This window comes from Haliotis rubra, unplaced genomic scaffold (genome assembly GCF_003918875.1).
Source record: "Haliotis rubra isolate DU_JTF1 unplaced genomic scaffold, ASM391887v1 Scf388, whole genome shotgun sequence".
Lineage (NCBI taxonomy): Eukaryota > Metazoa > Mollusca > Gastropoda > Lepetellida > Haliotidae > Haliotis > Haliotis rubra.
Window position 1 is genome coordinate 882,327 of NW_025767066.1, and position 19,627 is coordinate 901,953.

The following is a 19,627-nucleotide window of genomic DNA, read 5'->3' on the forward strand; positions in this document are numbered from 1 at the left end:
ATAATGCCGTCATCCTTATACATAGGATTAATTGAACTTTTGACTTGTCAGCTTGTAGACTGCATACATCAATGAAGAGTTGTAATTGTAGAATTAATGCTGAACTGTTATAAATTTACTCCGGGAATCGTTGACGAGTATGTATTTACCTAGCTGTGGCAAGGCTGCTGTTGAACTCTGCCAGTGAGAATATCTGCAGATCTGTACGAAAGTGAAGATCTCTATATGGCCATGAGTCTTCTAATGTAGATATATCAATCTGTGTGAATCCCGTCCTGGATTCCGTCTGAAGATCCGAGCCGGTGATGAATTCTGACAAGAGTACCTCTCTTGTACTGTAATACCTGTCTTCAGTCTGTGTACCGACGAAGATCTTTCCCTTCTAGGATGACAATACTTCGTGTCCTAGTTGAATAACCTTGAGGATCTGCGTAGTGATCTGCGTGGTGGTCGGCTTGGTGTGATTGTATGGCTCCTTGCATGTAGATAATCGTCTCGTAGTCGGGATTGCCTACCCGCAATATATACCCGAAATGGTGATTCCCGTGATGATCTCGGCGGCCGTTGTGCCCTTGATGTAGGTAGTCGGCCTGAAGATCCTTTATTAGGCTCTTCATCTGTTGACAGTCTCTGAAGATAGCGCCGTCCTTTGCGCAAGTTGTAGATGATAAGTAGCGTTCTGTTAAGAAGCTAAGTACTGCGACGTCTCCGCTTTGTGAATGGCCTGTGCGAAAGTTTTCGCGCAGGCTCGGTGACGACATGTAGTGTTCTGTTGAGAATCTAAGTATTGCGGCATCTCTGCGTTGTAGATGGCCTGCGCGAATGCCTTCGTGCAGACTTGTAGACGGCATGTGGCGTTCAGTTGAGAGACGAAGTACTGCGATGTCTCTGCTTCGCTGGAAACTTGCGTGACGACCTGCGTGAAGACCTTCATAGAGACCTGCGCGTAGACCTGTGTGGGGATCTGCGTGGAGATCTGCGAGGAGATCGACGTGGTGAATAACCCGACGAACTGTGCCTGTAGGGTGACCTGTGGGTTCGCGAAGGTCCTGGTGAATCCCTCGACGATCTATGGGACGAAGATATCTTGTACAATGTAGCTGACGTCCTTCGCGAAGGCCTTCGCGAAGCTTCATCTGAGTCCGCACTTGGGAAGTGGCGACTGGTCCTTCGCAAAGGCCTTCGCGTAGGCTGGCCAGAGTCAAGGTCTGGGGATGAACGATTCTTTTGCGTGAACGCTTCCGTGAACGTTGATTGTCCGAGCCCGTAGCAGGTGAAGATCGTGTAGCCCTTCGCGAAGGTCTACGCGAATGCTGATCGTCTGGGTCCTCCACAGGGGTAGGCTGGGTCTATCTTCACGGAGGCTAGTCCGTTGAAGTTCTGACGTTCTTCGCGAAGGCCTACGTGATGCTGGTAGAAGTCTCGCTGATGGTAGGTCCCTCAGAAACGCTGTCTGCGTTGGAACCTTCATGAAGGCTCGGGACCTCGTTGTGGGCTGTGACTTCTTTTCCAGGCCGTAACGCTGCTCTATCATCTCCTGCATAAAGTCCCCCGGGTTGAAGGTCTGCGGTGGTAGTAGCGCTGCCCTTTCTGCGGTGATAGCGACGTGGCCCACAGGACGCTCGTCTGTTGTCATCGTAGATACCTCGGGTACTGTGGATATCTGCGCTGAAGTCACCGTAGCTGAGACTGGTCGTTACTTGTGATGACCTCTGGGAAGATGATCAGTTGATCATCGGAGAGTCCCTGTACCGTCAACGGAGCAATCTCGGCCGAGAAAGTCCTTGTAGTCTGCGCAGACGTCCCCGTAGAGTTGGTCGTCATCTGCGGGGTGTGTAGCCTTCTCTGGGTAGAGAAAGGCGTCTATTCACGGTCTGCGATGATTGTAGAGCTGCCCTCTCTGCTTTGATAGCGATATGGTCCGGGGATCGCTCATCTGTCGCCCTCGGACTGCGTGCTGTATCTGCAGCGGCTCATCATGAAGCCCTCTCACTGCCATCAGGATGATGTCTGTGAGGCTTCATTCTGCGTAGAGGATGGTGTCTTCTACGTCTGCGTTGAGGGGTTGTCCGATGAAGAAGCCAATGTCTTCGAAGTAATGGCGGACAACATCCCACGCCCATCCTCTGAGGATACCTCCGGTAGGTCACTTGATGGTAGTAAGTCGTCTAACAGCAGTAGACAGCTCGTGAGGGACTCAGCCAGTTTATCCATGACTTGGAAAGTCACCTGGATAGTCGATAGTATGTCTAAGTATAGAGAAAATTATTTATTAAATTGAATTTTAATTAAATGCTGATAAAGATTACAGCTATGGCTGGAAGTACATGTTGTTGTGCAGCTATGGCACAATCAATGCGGGTCTGTAGCAGCGAACCTAAACCTACAACGAAAATAGGTTATCATGAAATTGAACAAACACGGACAATTCCGTGAATAAACAGTGCTAAATACGATTAAATATCAAACGATAATGTTGAAGAATAGTAACTAAACCTCTATAAAGGTATAATAGAGGAGAATAACTAATTAATTAAAGGATATAGTGCCGTATAGGAGACACAGGCGCTCTCACAACCTGCCCACAGGGCGAAGGAGAGAGTGAGGCACGTGGGGACGGTGGCGCCACAGTTTCCCGCCTAAACAGCTGGGAGGATAACTCTTGGCAGGAGTGATTTTATGTCTGTTCTTTATTGAAGGGAACTTCAATAGGAGATACAAGTGTTCCACTACAGTTCGCAAGAAGAAGGAGACAAGCAAATAAGCATGAGTCAGGATAAGGAAAAATGATCAAATGTTATTCTAGAGATATTTGTTGTGAAGCAGAATGTTTTGTTACTGCCTACCTGGCGTTATTTATTACGATTTTTTATCTTCAAGTACCATTGTACACCCTTATTGCAGTTTGTACCCTGTCTGGGATTTATTAGATGCAAACCTATAAAAACATATTAATTTGTCTTAAAAGAACATGCATTCGTTTCACTTCAACTGTACTTGCCAGTGTACACACGACATGAAAATGAAGCGAAACAAGAGTGACCTCCCTTTGAAGTCACTTTCGTGCGTATAACAGAAAGTAATTTATTTAAAATCGTGACCGTAATGTCTGTTCATTGATGATAGATATAGATCAAGTACTTCGGTAGATGTCGTGAAAATACAAAGTAACCTGATTGGCTAATTTTTGCGGTCTTTATCGTCGGGATCCCTCATATTTTCCCAGTTTCTACCTATCTTATCTGATTGCTTCCCAACCAGTGGCACCAGCGTTCGTCGGGCTCATATGGGCCAGGATTCAAACATTTTACAAAATCATGTATGATCAAAAGTGTATTAACAAATATACAAATATACATCTACCCCAGGAATAACCAAGACCAGGTTATTCCAAAGTATGTACATTGTTCATACTATCATTCAGACATTAGTATTGCACATTCGAGTAAAGCACATCACTAAGCATCTGAAAACCAAGGGACATCTAACCAATGTGAAATGTGTGAAATCAAATACAATAAGACTTCCTTTGTTCCCACCGGTGGCACCAACAGCGATATGGACAAGTCAATGGCAGTTGTAAAAAAAATAAAGGAGAAATCCATATGGCACAATTTAATGAGAAAATGAACTTGCCGATCTTATCTGCAGACCTTAAAAAGACAGTCAAATCTGTGCTGAAGTTGATTGATAAACACCATTCTGGCATTCAGGAATGTGTCAAATTTTCTTTCTTATAAAATAAGATAAAAATACATAAAAATGTACACTTTTGTCACTTCAAAATACACTTTCAAACCACCATGAGTACACTTTGCAGACAAAGGGGGTAGGCAGGTCTGTTATTGTACATAGTTTGTGGTTAATATACTAGCCACATAAAGAAACTGTGCATTGTCAAAATATTATCCCAGTTGATAAGTACGATAACAATGTCAAAGGTACATATAAACTTTAATGGAGGGATCATGAGACCATAACTAGTCGGGAGAATTTCAATTGAAAAGTCAATCACAATGACGTCACGAGTCCACAAGCGGGACAGGGGTCAAACGACCATGTCACAAGCTCAATAATGGGTATGTCCACCATCTGCATTGAGAACAGCAGTGCATCGACGACGCATAGAGCCTATCAAACGTGCAAGGAAGGCTTGTGGGATGTCACGCCAGATTCTCTCAAGGTCTGATGCAAGGTCAAGGACGTTGTCTGGCGGATGAGGAAGACGGCGTAGACGTCGTTCCATCTCGTCCCAAACATGCTCTATCGGGGAGAGATCCGGTGAATTTGCAGGCCAAGGCAGTAAGTCAACATTGTGGTGTTGCAAGAAATCCATAGCAACCCTTGCCGTATGAGGGCGGGCATTGTCCTGTTGGCATGTTAACCCAGGGCCTTGACATTGCAGAAAAGGAATTGCCACAGGTCGAAGAATCTGATCCCTGTAGCCCACACCAGTTAAGTTGCCCTGAACAATCACCAAAGGAGTTCTTTGGCGTGCTGTTATTCCACCCCAAATCATCACGGAACCACCACCAAAGCAATTCCTCTCCAAGACACAGGCCTTTGCATAACGTTCTCCCACGCGTCTATAGGCACATTGACGTCCATCACTATGGGAAATGTTAAACCTGGACTCATCTGTAAAAACAACATTTCTCCACCAAAACAAGGGTCTGCGGACATGATTTCGGCACCACATTTGGCGAGCTTGTCGATGACGTTGTGTCAGGATAGGCCGTATGGCGGGACGTCGTGGTCTGATCCCGTGATGACGTAAACGTTGTCGAACTGTCTTTTGGGATGGATACGGCGAAGTCCTGGGATGGTTCGGGCAGTCATCACTGCAGTCTGAAACCTGTGGCGAAGATGGGTCACCCATATCCATCTGTCCTGTCTTGGCGTTGTTAAACGTGGACGTCCATAAAGTGGCCAATCGAGGACGTCATTTGTGATCTGGTAGCGTCTCACCAGTGCAGAAATGATGTTCCGGTGGCAGTGGAAATGTGCAGCCACTTGTCGTTGAGACATTCCCCCACAGACCATCCCAATGGCCTCATGACGTTGTGCAGACGTGAGCCTTGGCATGCTAAGCGTTTCAATAGCCGTTTAATTTTTTGAACGATCGCAAGGGCAGGGGTTGAGCTTTCCAAAGTTACAGTATTGTGTGGCATTCATTTGCTCTGTTTCTCTTTCCCGGAATGCACGTGAAACAACGTATTGCACGTCTCAAGGACGAACCCACTGACATCACGGGACGTGGCACGTGCATGCATGTTGGATACATGTCACTAATCTCTGAGTTTAAATCCTTATGTGTCTAACACAGGTTTGATAAATTTAGATTTTAAATTTTTGTAAGCACAGTTTCTTTATGTGCCTAGTATATATGCATTAGTTTGATATGTTTAAGGTTTCAGGAAATGAATTTGAACCCCTGGACGAGCATATATCCTTCAATACCAGTCGTTTGTTTTCAAGCACACCAAAAAAAGAAGAAGAAGAAACAGGATGGAGACAGTCAAAACATTGATTTCCCAATAGTCTCGTTTCCTATTGCGCAACTTAGTACAATAACCAGTTCAGAATTTTGAGACCAACTCATTCAACTGGATATATAAATATTAATCAGTATTATTTGATACATCTAATCACTTGTATATTGGACACTGCTCTCCTTCTAATCCGTACTCTGTCGTACAACGTGCTCTGACAAACGGAAATCTGGAAATCGTGGAAATCTCAAAACGAGGTTCGGCTGCGAGAAAAGTTTGGCGGTCTTGTACAGACTTGATATTATATCAATCACAATGTGCTTTACAAAAATACACATAATAAGCCTAAAGAACACATAACATGTGTAACCAGTTAGCCAGATGAATTATGAAACATTTTTACGACCTTATGAAACAGGGGCAGTCTGTGATGTCTTAGCTGCCTAAACCTAGCCATAAAATATAGAAATACGAGTTTATTAAAGTTCTTTTGTAAATACCAATTTCTTATGAAATAAGGAATTGGAATTTAGTGTAACCATAGTTGTCTATATTGTCTGTTTTCACTTTCACACGAGAAAATTCAGATCGGATGAAAAGTAGGTCATTGTCTGAATTGGTTCATGTTTCGGTTTGACCGCTGCCACATATGCAGCAAGTTCTACAAGTCTTCATTTGGCCTCAGACTGCATGTTAAAGGGATCCTTCACAAGAACTACCGTTTCCATTGCCAAGTCTGTGGAAAAGGGTATCCAAAACTGGGATTTCAACAGTTAATGCTCTAAAATCCTAGCTAGATACATATAGCATTCACTGACATGTGAACGCTATGTATCTTAGCTACTAAAATCCATGTAACTACATGGACAGTTACTTCAATGTAAACATTCAAAGCAATGGACAGTTTCAAAACAACTCCATGTAAAATGTACAGTTTGATTTAATGACGATAACTGAAAAATTACCGATGCATTAATGCCTAAACTGTGAATGAAGACCTAAAATCACTATATCTAAGAACTGACAGCAAAAAAAAGTGTGTCTGCTGATGAGTATGTCATATTTCATGTTGAAACGATCATTTTCTTTCGACAGTCACGAGGGTGCCCTCGCCTAATGCGCAATTGTAATAAATAGAGAGGGTGTCAAGCTATTACAGACAGATCTATAACTTTCTAGATTCTTCTGCCAAATGGCCAAACCTGATATGCTTGCAAATGAATGAAAGTGCGAGGGAAAACTTACCATAACTCTTACGCCATGTGTTCTTTTTTCACTGTCCAGCGAGGAAATGGAGTTGCTTTGGGGGCAACTCCACATTTCGTGTGGACAGCGCTTCCACCCTGTGAATAACATTGCTGATAAAACAATTCCACAGTCCTCTGCATATCTAGATATTCCGAAACCATGGTTCAATAATGAATGCAAACAGGCCAGATATTGTAGGAAGAAATCCGAAAAGTAGTTTCGACGACATCCTACTGTGCATAATTTGAATAAAGTTAAAATCTAAAATGCCAAGGCTCGATGCGCAATGAAACAGAATATGCGTCATTTTTGGAGAAATTATGTTTCCAAAATAAATTCATGCACACCGATTTCAAAGGTGTGGTACAAGGAATAAAGGGCAGAGGTAGCAGATCTACCGTTCACCATTTGAAGGAACTGATAGAGCTGACATCGCCAACAAACGTGGTGACATTCTCGCCAAGTATTCGTCTTCATCAGAAACAACAGGTAAAGTAAATAAGGGGTAGTAGAATGTTATTTGATACAAACATTCTGGTAAAATGAGCACCATTCCTTTCATTGCTTGGCAAAAGAAACAAGCTCACAAATTTGATGAAAGTCTAAGACCCTATGCATATATGGGTTAAAACATGGGGGATAGATCCTGTGACAAGATAAGTGAAAAGAATTCCAATTAGATTCATATGTTGGAACAAATTGTTTGGTTCTTTGTATTCCATCAGTCATGGTCAAGCTTTGAAGTCTCACGTAATTTTGAGGATTAACAAAAACAACAACTTACTGAACATGCTGAAGGTGAATTTTGATTATTATTCTGTTAAGCTCTGTAGAGTACAATGGGTCATGTGACGAACTGTCAATCAACTGATTGACACTCTCCTGCTAGAAATTGACCATTCACTTCCTTGGAAAATGACCTCTCAAACTTCTCATGTGATCCTTTTGTACCAGTTAAACTTCACCTTCAGCCTGTACAGCAAATGCTTGTAAATTTTTAAAATGTTATTGCACTTTTCCATATTGATTGAAAAAGCTTATATACCCCGGTAACATAAATGTAAAATTAAACAAATTTATAAAAAGAAACCATGCCTTTCACATTTGAGCAATACTTACCACATACTTTACACCATTCCTGTCTTTGGCAGTACACACCATAAGGAACAGTTGACTGCTACATCGAGAGGCTGACGGTTTACGTCCAAGGGACACCTGGGCGTGACTCCCTCTTCTGGCCTTACGGACATTGTGTGAGGGTAGCAATCTGTTGATGACATCCACCTCACAGGACAGTCTCATGTTGACCACTCAGGCACACACATACTGCAACACACATCAGTGATAGCATGAAGTGAAATTATCGGTCGATGTTCAGTGGCAATCAGCTAGGAAGGTGAATCCATCAATCATATTTCCCGAATGCCTAAAACAAAATTTTGACCTTAAGGCACTTTAACTTAACTCAAAGCACACATCTCTGAACATGTCAGAAGAATTCTGAATTTTAGACATTGGATATTCAGTCATGTCAAAGCACTTTAAAGCATCTCTTCTATTATAGTATAAGATGAGGAAGCCATCCTCTTTCATAATGTGTGCATTTGCATGTAAAAGCGGAGACCATGACAACAGCAATTTCCTGATTAACCCCTTTGAAATGCAACTAGACAGATAGATTGTGACCGTCCTTTAAGATCTTATTTTTTTCCTTAAATTCATTCCTAACTCCTGTCAGCTGTTTTACCATAATTAGTTGTGTGGATAATAGATTTCCTCCACCCAGAACTTCTGCCAATGAGCTAGGCAGTAAACAGGAAAGACCTCACTTCTTTCCAACAGAGGCATGCATCGTTGAGGTCGATTGGCATGAGCCAAGCCTCTACGGATGAGATCATTGAGCTCAGTGTCTCCATCCTGAAAGACATGTTGTTCAGCCCTATTAAAATTAGAATGGATCTGAACCCTCTGTCCTTTTTGGTCACAAGGAAGTAAGTGGAATAGAAACCCTTGTTTTCCTGACCGTTTGGAACCATCTCAATGGCTGCCTTGTCCAGCAATGACTAGACCTTGGCGGGGAGAATGTCCATCTTTTCTCGAGAAACTGGCACTAGTGTGTGACGCACTCTGGAAAAGGAGGGTGGTCTTCACTTCCACTGTGGCATGTGGCCATCCCTGAGCGTGGACAGGATCCAGGGATTTGAGATGGCTTTCTCCCAATCCCTGGACAGACAGCCGACGACAGGGATGTCTGGCTATAGGCAGTGAACTCCCACAGTTGGCAAAACAATGTTTGCTTGTGTGTGATTGACCAAGGGCGCCCGAGGGATATTTAGCAGGAAGCCGGGGTAGGCTTCCCTTACCTGCCTTTCTTAGTCTGCAATGGAACAGTCCATTTTTCAGACTCTTTCGCCGGCTCCCAAGGATAAGCGGCAAGAACTGAGGACCGCTGGCAAGATGTAGAGGGATGCTCCAGTAAGGGTTTGTAGTCTTACTGACCGCCTCCGCAGCCTCTCGGACTACTTTGAGAGCCCCAGTGAAGAGGGTACAACCCATCTTGTAGAGCAATGAAAGTATTGCCTGCTAAGTTGCTGGCGAGAGCGTGCTACTGACAGCCACAACCAACGCAGGCCATGACGGTGTACATCATCTGGTGGGCACAGGTACGAATGCTGTCCCAAGCCAGGTGAGAATGCACGTCAGTCAACTGCCGCACAGTAGGTGATGACGAATCATCACCGCTCATACCCTGGTCCACCAGTTCTCCCTACAGGGCAGAGGGATAGGCTGAACGGACCACCACCCTTAGCTGCTGTACCGTGTTACGGACCAGCTGAAGTGTCGAGGTGGCAGGGAAGAACCTGCTGAAGCAGGATTCCCCAGTAGCCCGGTTTGGCTCCAAGATACTTGGTTGTCCGACCATTAACTGTTTATTGGTCGCCTCTCGGCCGTGGCGCCAGCCAACAACAGGTTGAGACCTGAGTCGATGAGGTCGAAGTCTGGGTCGGAGCGAGGGTCAAACCATCACCGGAGCAAAGGCTTGGATCAGGTCGCCCATAGGTCGGAATGATCCCGGAGCCTGAGCTCGGGTTGCGCCAGATCCATCCCCCTCAGTCGAATTGGTACTGATCTTCTGGTGGGTGGGACATAACAGTTGTTACTCTGATGACAGATGGTAAATGAAACCAGATACTTTCCTCTGGTATGGTGGCCAATGGTATCTATGTGGTTTGAGTGTACTTCTGTCATGACTTGATTGTGCGCCAGTAGAGGCTTGTTTGGTTGATGTTAGTTGTCTGTCTGTTAACACCTGCACCATTTCTGGTCGCAATTTATCTATTGTCTCATATTGACACGACATGTTTGTTTTTCCTCCAACAATAAACAGTAAAAATATAATCACTGGTTTGTGTCTCACCCTGGCCTGGTGGCAGCAGGATTACTGGAGACTCCACCAAGACCACCATATATCCGGAACGTGTTGACTTTCACATACATTTGTGACAGACTAGGCATTCAAATAGTGGATGATTATTGACATATCATACACATCTGATCATTATGGCTCAAACACATCGTGCTCCCAAGCAATGGTGTCTGTCTAAAACAGAAACAATTAATACATTCGACCACTGGAGACAAAACTTCATATCACTTGGCTGAAACGTTCTGTTAACAACCCCTTGCAGGGATTTGAGGATAATGGTGAAGATGTGCCTTGGCAATAACAGCAGATGGCTCAAGAAAAGGTCAGCATGCTGGAGTTGTTGTTATGTCAAATAACAAATTATTGTCAGATTATTTTAGGAAACACGAATGTCAAAAACAGCACTTCAGTGACAAATATATGGCAAGTTATTCGCCTTCACTTTGGGTTCAATTTGACAGGAGGTCATTTTCTTGACCATTGTCACATTCATCTGCAACCGAATGAATGCCCTGAGGATTTGTTACAGCGTCTATCAGCTTTGACGACAACTTGCTCTGCCAGAATGGGGGAATATCTCACCATGGGGTTGAACAAGTGAAAGAAGAAGACCTAACACCTACACTGGAGAATCTTATTGTTATTCTATGGCTCAAACTTATTCTCAAAGACTTAACTAAACTGTTCAAGCAAAGGTATGGACTGGAGCTGCCCTCAAAAATCTCCCTTCAATAAAACCTGAGATCTCACAGGCATTGACATCCCTCCTTGAAGAACTTTGTGGCTGTGGCAATTGATCTTAGTTGTGAGGGAGATGATAACTTGTGCCTGTTTCATTAGCGACGAGAAACATGAGACATTGTGTGATGCTCTCATTGTACTTTGTCTTCCTCTCATACCACTTGATGGTCCCACTTATACCAACCTGTGACCATTACCCACACAGGTAAGTAGGGTTAGCTGACTTTGTAGAGGAAATTATCCACAGCTCAGGTCCTGTTGTACACTGCACATTGAAGGGCCTATCTTGTTGCCATCTCTAACAGTTGCAGTAAGTTTGCCAAACATTCCAAGTCAAAATGAAAACCTCGGAGGAAGGAAGATAAGGAAGGTAATTAATATTTACAACCAGCAACAAGGAAAGCAACTTGTGGAACAAAGCCAGGTTAGACCATCATGAAAATATTAATGTTGTTGTTGGTCCTGTGACTATCATTGGCATAGTAATTCCATGTAAATCTGTCCACTGGGACTTACTATCCTATGAATTGTGATGTAGTCCATGTACTAGACAACTTCTGAAATGTCTGAAATGTTGTCCATCTATACTTTGTCTATTGTCACCATGCTTCCTTAGTAACTTTGGAGGGCACAACTCCAGCAGAGATTTACATCCTTCTCACTGGAAGTACATGGGCCAAGTAGGATGGTCGGTACCACCCAACGGTGCCAACTCTCATTATGTTTTTATGTAGCTTATCCTTATGGAAACAGATTCTGGCATGATAGACCACTAAAAAATTCAGCATATTACTGTAGTACACCTTAGTGCACATGCACCTAAAATGCATCCAATTTTCTCAAAATGCTTATAAACCTTACTGAGAGTGACAATATCAACCCAAAATCACTTTAAATGATTATTGAAAGCAAGCTGGTTTATTTTTCAACTTTTCACCTATGAACTTAAAAAAAAAAAAATATTATCTGAATGCAAAAACAAATGAACCAATTACATTTCCTGAGCTGTTAGTTGACAGGAGGTATCGATGGAAACTCACTAGAGGTCAACACCTCATCACCTCATTTAGCCAAGATCTTCTCTACAATGTAAATCAGGGAGAATACATGACCTCAAAACACACGCTTCTACCAATGGCTTCTACTTCAAATCCCTCACAGGCAATGTGGAACTCATCAAGATAATCAACCGCTTTGGTCATGGACTTTCCTACTCCAAATTGCTGGAACTTGATACAGCACTTGCCCAACAGTAGCTGATGAAGCTGTCAGAGCAGGGAATCATATTGCCAGAATTTATCCATCCTCATGTACAACCCTTATCTTTGACAACATTGACAGGCTGGAGGATACCCTCAGCAGAGAAGGCACAACACAGAGTGAATGGAATTGCTGTACAAAAAGTAATGACTGGCCCACAAGAAGTTGTTATCACGCAAAACCAAATGTCAAAAAGGCGATGTTTACAAGTTGAACCATACACACTTCCTTCATACAATGCTGGGGAATGACCTAACCCACTGAAATTAAAGAGGGTTAATGTTGATCTTGAAAGTACAGTTCATCTTGACAAACTGAAGAACATAATCTGGAGCACTGCTCGTCAATTTGATCCATCAAACCAAACAGTAGTGAGTTGGACGGGTTTCCACACAGAAGTACGGAAAGAGTCAAAGATAACATTGGCTATTTACCAACTATTGATGCCCCAGCAACATCAACATCAATGTCAACTGTACATGAAGTTCTTTGCCAAGTGTTTGATCAAGAAATGTACGCAAAGGTTGTAGAAGTGCATGGAAACATGAAAACAAGTTTCACAGCATTGTCCTCAGACTTGGGAGTTTTTCATACCATCTGCAATTTTCTTGCAATTATTGGGAAATGCTTTGGAGATGCTGGATTGCGTGACATCTGTATAGAAGCAGAGGTCATCGCCGAATAATCTGTGAATGCAGTTCTCGTCTTCACAATCTCATGTATGAAGCATCTATGGACATTCTCTGGAGTGGATTCATGAAGTGGCTTGAAGTGAATGACCATGAAGAACAAGAAACACTTTCAACTCTCCTCACCCAAATTGGAGGACTCAAGGATGACAACAGTCCTGATTTACATGACTCTATTTTGACCAGCAGTGAACTTGACGGTATATTCCTGTTTTGAGAAGTAACTGGGGCATCCTCGCTTCAACAATGTAAGCTTGTCAACTTGTTGGATGTCTTACATGGCCAATGTGGAGATCTTACTCAGTCTGATTCATGCATCAAGAGAAGGGGACAGGTATCTTTATCTTGCAGCCATTCAATCAATGATTCCATGGTGTTTTGCCTCTGATCGCACAAATTATGGAAGATATCTGAGCCCCATCACCCTGATAATATATAATCACCTCAGAAGTGGGGATTTCTCTGTCCAGATTGGATAACAAAACACATTTGGGAGAATACCCATGTATCAGGCTATAGACAGATAACAAGGATACCCAAACACCTGGAGGTACTAAAGGCTTCAGCACATGATCCACAGCAGTAGCTAGACATAACATTGCAACTGATTACAGGAGTGCATGCAATCCACAGCTTAGGGAAATGTTTAAAAACAGACAGTGGAACGTTTACTCATCCAGATTTAACAAAGAGCAGAATTCAACATGATGAATCTGAACAATTTCAGATCTAAGGAAAACAACTAAGATCACGGCAAGACATTGGTTTTGAAAGCAGATAGGAATCTTTTCGCACAAATGGTGGTCATAGCTGAAGGGAGAAAGCTATCCATGAGTGATGTGCTTCAACATCCATTTGGTCCACTCCCATGGTCCTTGACATCATCTGATGGTTCATTCAGGAAGACCAAGAAGGCAGCGCTTGCATATCATCTCATGAAAATGGCCGCACTAGTAGAAATGATTCCTGATAACTCTGCCTGCATGATTGATGGAAAGGTTAGGTGAGGTGAAATTGGGTTTAACGTTGTGCTTGAGAATATATCGCTCATATGACGACGTGCATGCGCATGTATGTGTATGTGCGGCTGCCTGTACTAGGCCAGACTGAAGCTGGTTTTATAGTGCTAGCCCACTGAAATACCATGCCGCAGTGAAGCATGAATACCGCACTCAGACACATTATACTGACTCCGAGCCGACCAGTCCTTTTTGTACCCATTAATGCCAAGCGCCAGGCAGAGACCAACAAGTACCATACTGTAAACATATTATATATCGCACAGGTTATATTTTCGCGCAAAATATTTTAGTGCGAAAAATTTATACACAGCGAATAAACTTTTCATTCATTCATTGTATTATTTACAGGGATTAAGATTACCGTGTGTATTTGAACCGGAAATAGCAATCAGCTGTGCACACGTATCCCGGCGATCAAGTTCAAACATGCACAATAATATAACGGGACGAATTCTGACGCAGTCATCGGTAAAATATAATACAGAATACTATTATATGACCCAACGAAATATATACTAGCATTGTGTAATTTTGATTACAGTTTTTGCTCTATAAATGTAATATATATAACGCACATGGAATGGGGTAAAATAAGGGTATTTTATTTATTCTCTCTCCCTATCACCATTAAACAGCAGTTGACTTTAATTCCTTCAAACGAATTCTCAAGACTCATCTGTTTTCACTGCATTATGACTAGCTACTAAAGTACTGTCGGAAATGCTAGAAAAATGCTTTTTGACTTATATTTAAAATTCAGAGGTATTACAGTTACTTAAATAACAAATATCACTTCAAGAAACATCTACCTAATGTAGACCGAGGGAATAAATTTTGAGACATGCTCAAAAATGTGATTTTACTGATGAAAATACCAAAAACTTAGAAAAATGAGGGGTAGTGGGACGTTATTTGATACAAACATTAACTGCCTGTGTTACGTCATCAGCATCCACGTTATCGACAGGTGAAATTGACATCTGAGCACATGCTCGGGCGAGGGGTCATCTCAATAGATGTTTTCTGCAAAATGTTGAATATGTGTATGTATAGAATACGTATCGGTTATGTAAAGGATCATTTGTGTATGTGTGTTTGTTTTGAAATAAACATACAAATTACTGTACATTGGAAAGAAATGTGCAACTTTTAATAAATGTTTTGCATGTCAACAGTATATTTCATTGAAAAAATATGGATTTAATTCGGTCAGTTTAATCTAGTTGTGAACATTGGCCAAAGATTTAACGAAGTCACTGGTGTAGCTTCTTTAGACTATATATATTTTTCTTCTCATGAAGTTTGTAGATCGCCCGTCTAAGCACTCCCTTTGTCAAAGTTGTCAAGGATGGTTTTACGTCCCGGTTTTGCATTTGAGACGGTCCCTGTCTTGTCTGATTTGTTTACAATATTGTCAACTTGTTGGTAAGACATGCCAACAGCTCTACAAGTTCTGTAATAAACCCTTTCTAAACTAATGAAAGGTTTACCTCTGTCTTTTAAAGGTCACATGCAACCAAAAATCAAACATAATTAAAACACAATTATCACTTATTCATGACATATAATATACATTGCTGGTTATGAAAAACATATAAACAAAACTATAAGCGCATACAATCGCAAATCAAAAGTGCAAAATTGTGTACTTCGGTTTACTTCCCAAGAAACGAAGCAGCCGGGATACCAACCCAGTCAGAGCGGGTGGGTGTGCACTCAAGTGTAACGGCTGGTTCATTTGCAGACGCCCTCCGCGGCTAGTTGTGTGTGTATATATAGAGATGTTGGGTTTTGTAAATACATGCTCATTTTTTGTGTATAACATTTTGCAATCAACAGACATTATAACATGTCATGTGTTCAACTATCACACCTGCCTGTCTGTGTAATTACATAATGTGACAGAGACCGAACTCGGGCCATAAATCAATGCATTTTGTTTATGGTGTATAGCCTGATTGGTGTTAAGTTCAAATTGCATGTGGTCAGTGATAGCAGCTGTGTATTGAATACTGTCATTAGCAGACAGGCAGGCAGACACACAGGTGTCAATAAAACAAGACATTGAGTTTTGTCTGTGACAACGACATATCTATATCACAGTTAGAAATTGTGTCAACGCTAAATAATGACATTGCTTTTAAGTATCGAACTGAGAAAGTGTCTCGGTAAGAAGAACGTGTGGGTGAAATAGACAAATGAAATTATATAAACAGTTAATTTATTGTCATAACATATAAAAGCTCGCCTGTGAGATATCAACAAAACATTAGAAAAATAGCTCACACAAAAGCCTTCACCGAAGTATTCACCCGACAACCCGCTTCCAAGCTCTTGCGAACCTATTTACTTAGCGCACGTGCTATGAGCGCAGCCAGCTGTTGAAACCCGTTTCCCCAGAAAGTCTGGGGAAAATTAGTGAAACGTTTGAACTCGATTTAGCGTTTTTTTTCATGGCGTTATTTTTCAACTTTATAAGTTGAATTTGCATTTTGCCGATTTGTTTCGGTCAGTCCATACCGAAAGGTATCAGAATCTGCAAAGTTGTGTTTTTCACGTTGCATGTGACCTTTAAGCAGAAAAAACTATAAACCTTTGCAACAATCGACTGCAAATCGTTGGCCATAGTGGACGCTGTGATAGAGATGTGCATGCATGACGGGAAACTTATTTATCAAGACTTAACATTTATATTAATATTTCTTCAATAAAGAAACGGTAATTAAGTAAAGTAACACAAACATTCAACATTTATTTGTTTAGGAAAAAACGTTCATTCATATTTTTACACCACCTGTATTATTAGCATAAATGTAAAGACTTTTTCAGATTTCTGTTGTTGAACTCTGAAAAAATCTTAGGTTGCTGTTTTGGTACCAAATTCTCTCCTGTAAACTGCCCTTTAAATGCATGGGAATGTTAAATCCGTTGAAATAAAAATAGACGAGTTGATATATTGACAACATAGTACATTTATCACCTTTATAAAGGTTAAAGGCTAAAAAGCATTTTTCCAGCATTTCCGACAGTACTTTAGTCCCTCATTGTATATATGTATATTATCCACCCCCTTTGTTAGCGCTTTGAGCATGGGCCTTGTGCATGGAAAAGGCGCATTATAAGTTCACATTTATTATTATTATTATTCATTAAGATTTTATTTATATTTATTCCTGCATATCATGAAATGAAATCACAAAAAGCTTCATTTATAAAAGCTTTCCTTGATAGTCAATTAACACATCAATCATCACATTCACAACAACCTGGCTAGTTTGAAATTACGAGATTACGACTTCAGTGTCATCTTTGCAATCAGTTGGATCTGGAAGTCCAGGTGTCTTGGGGGTAGGTGCTTTCTAAGGCCCAAGAGACAGCTGGCAGTTCTGTCAATTACTGATTACGCAAATAATTGACAGCGCGATGTCGTCTAAACTGTCAATTCCGCGAAATTTGCACCAAGCGAAAAAAAGTATGTTTACAGTATTTTAACGTCTTTTGGTATGATGCGGTCGGGGATTGAACCCGTGACCTTCCGCTCTCTGGGCGGACGCTCTAACCACTACACCACAGAGGCGGTCGATTGATGGAAAGAGTCTCATACAGAAAGTGAAGGGCCAGCTCACAACTTTTGCATATCTTGCTCATACAATTTTCAGAAGGATCATGCTTGAAGGCCACTATAGTGTGCGATTTTATGTCATCTTTGATGTCTGTTTTGAAGTTTCAATCAAGAATGCAAAAAGAAATGACGAGGGGTGTGTCAGGTGCGACACAGTTCTGGAACATCATGCCAAACTACAAAATATAGGAGTGGAAGAAGTTTCTATTCAGGTCAAGAAACAAAACCAGCCTGATAATTTTCCTGTGACAGGAATGGGAAAGTGAAAGGTACAGACTGCAGTTGAATGGTAAGATATTGTACCTCGCATTTAAGCAAGAGTGTCACAAGATCACTGAAATCAGTGCTGAAGAATGTACAGTCATTGACATGCAACAACAAGGAGGCAGATGCCCATATTTTACTCCATGCCAAGCATGTCGTGGCTGCAGCTGGGTATCATGCAGCTGTTGTCTGTGAAGACAGATGTTTTGCTGCTTAGTCTTGACAACTACAATATCATGGAGACCAAGTTGTTTTCAAAACGTGATAGCCAAAGCCGTACCAGATACCTTGATGTAAAAAATACTTGGTTCAGTCCTGGGGATGGAAGTTTGTTGGACACTTCCAAGTCTCTGTGCATATACAGGCTTTTGCTGGTCAAGGAAAACTTCAGGCCTTGAAGATCCTAAAGCTTCAAAACAGTTTCAAAAAGCCAGTTAGTAGTCTTATCTTGAAGCGTTCACCCGTGTCCTTTATGGCTCCAAATGGTTGTCACAAGTGGTAATGATTTGAGGTACATCATGTTCTGTGCTAGAAGAGGCAAGTTAGAGTCAACACAGCTTCCTCCTTGTAGAGACAAGTCTTCAGATGCATATTGCTCGTGCCAACTACCAGGCATTCATCTGGAAACAGTGCCTGAATCCCACACCAAGATCTTAGTCAGTGTTCCTAGCCCTAATGGGTATAGCTGGAAATCAACTGATGGAGGGATCTCACTGCTGACTGGATGAAAGGCTTACCTGCTCCAGAAACAGATCAAATCTTTGAAGGGCATTTAGAAGTGGAACACATAAGAAAAGCAAGATTTATGGATGTCAACTTCTTTTTTGTGAATAACACGACGTTTCAGAGTGTATGCTTGCTCCTTCATGATGGAAACATCCATAAACTCTTGCTTTTCCAGAAACAGTACTCAAATTGCTGCCCTGTACATGTCAACGTGCCTGCACGCTATCAAAGTGCAGCTGTATGAAAAACAGTTTGAACTGCACTGTTATATGTCAATGTTGTCATCTGCAAACCTGTACGGCAGATGAGAATGGTTATGGAGATGATAACGATGAAGAGAATAATGAAGGCGGTGATGATGCTGTTTCCATGTTGTGAACTTCCTTGTTTATGTGAGATGAATGACCATAACTTTAAATCATGTGATTAATGTGATCTTTCAAAGCTGAAGCAAAACATAAGTTTTTAATACAGGGGTGGAATTAACTTTACAATTGCTATTGTACTCCGGTACAGTGGCACATGTAAAATCACTTGCCCTGATAATTTTTCCGCTATATACCGGCCGTTTTCTTGTTGATTTTTTATAAATAAACAACATAATTAACATTGGAAAGTCAACTTGACACCGGTACAGTGTGACATACAAATTTGCTTGCCTGACAGAAAAAAACACTGGACTCGGACGACGGGCAATGGGTTATTTCCACCCTTGTAATAGAAACTTACAAAAATCGTTGATGTATTATACCTGTATTCAGTGATATGGTGCATAGATTTTCTGCTAAGAGAAAATGACACGTCACGTCTCATTGTAATTTTTTCTTTCCTGACCAACGTTCCATTTTGAAACAAAATAATGTTTATCTTCAATGCACTATTCTAAATGTCTTTAGCTGAGTATTTATCATGAATATTACCATATTCTGTGATGGAAATACAAACATGTTCCTCTCGGACGTAAATAGTTGACACCTTCATTCACATTTTGTACCAAAAAGGAGTACCCCTATTTCACAGCTGATTTAAAAAACATGCTGAAATTCACAGATGTTCATCATCATGATCATACTGCAAACATAGCACATGACATTGTACTATAATAATAAAAACACTGTTTCAATAAGTCCCCCTGA

The 19,627-nt window shown here is 41.6% G+C and overlaps 1 protein-coding gene across 2 annotated transcripts in view; it reads right to left on the bottom strand.

Moving 5' to 3' along the window:
• The window catches only part of LOC124286621 (leucine-rich repeat protein 1-like), an 81,776-nt gene that overhangs the window by 48,862 nt on the left and 13,287 nt on the right, over positions 1 to 19,627 (bottom strand). For both annotated transcript variants that reach the window (XM_046723004.1, XM_046723005.1), the window contains exon 2: positions 7,860 to 8,066. In XM_046723004.1, the coding sequence (XP_046578960.1) occupies positions 7,860 to 8,042 (183 nt within the window). In that variant the 5' untranslated portion in view covers positions 8,043 to 8,066. The remainder of the gene's footprint in view (positions 1 to 7,859; positions 8,067 to 19,627) is intronic.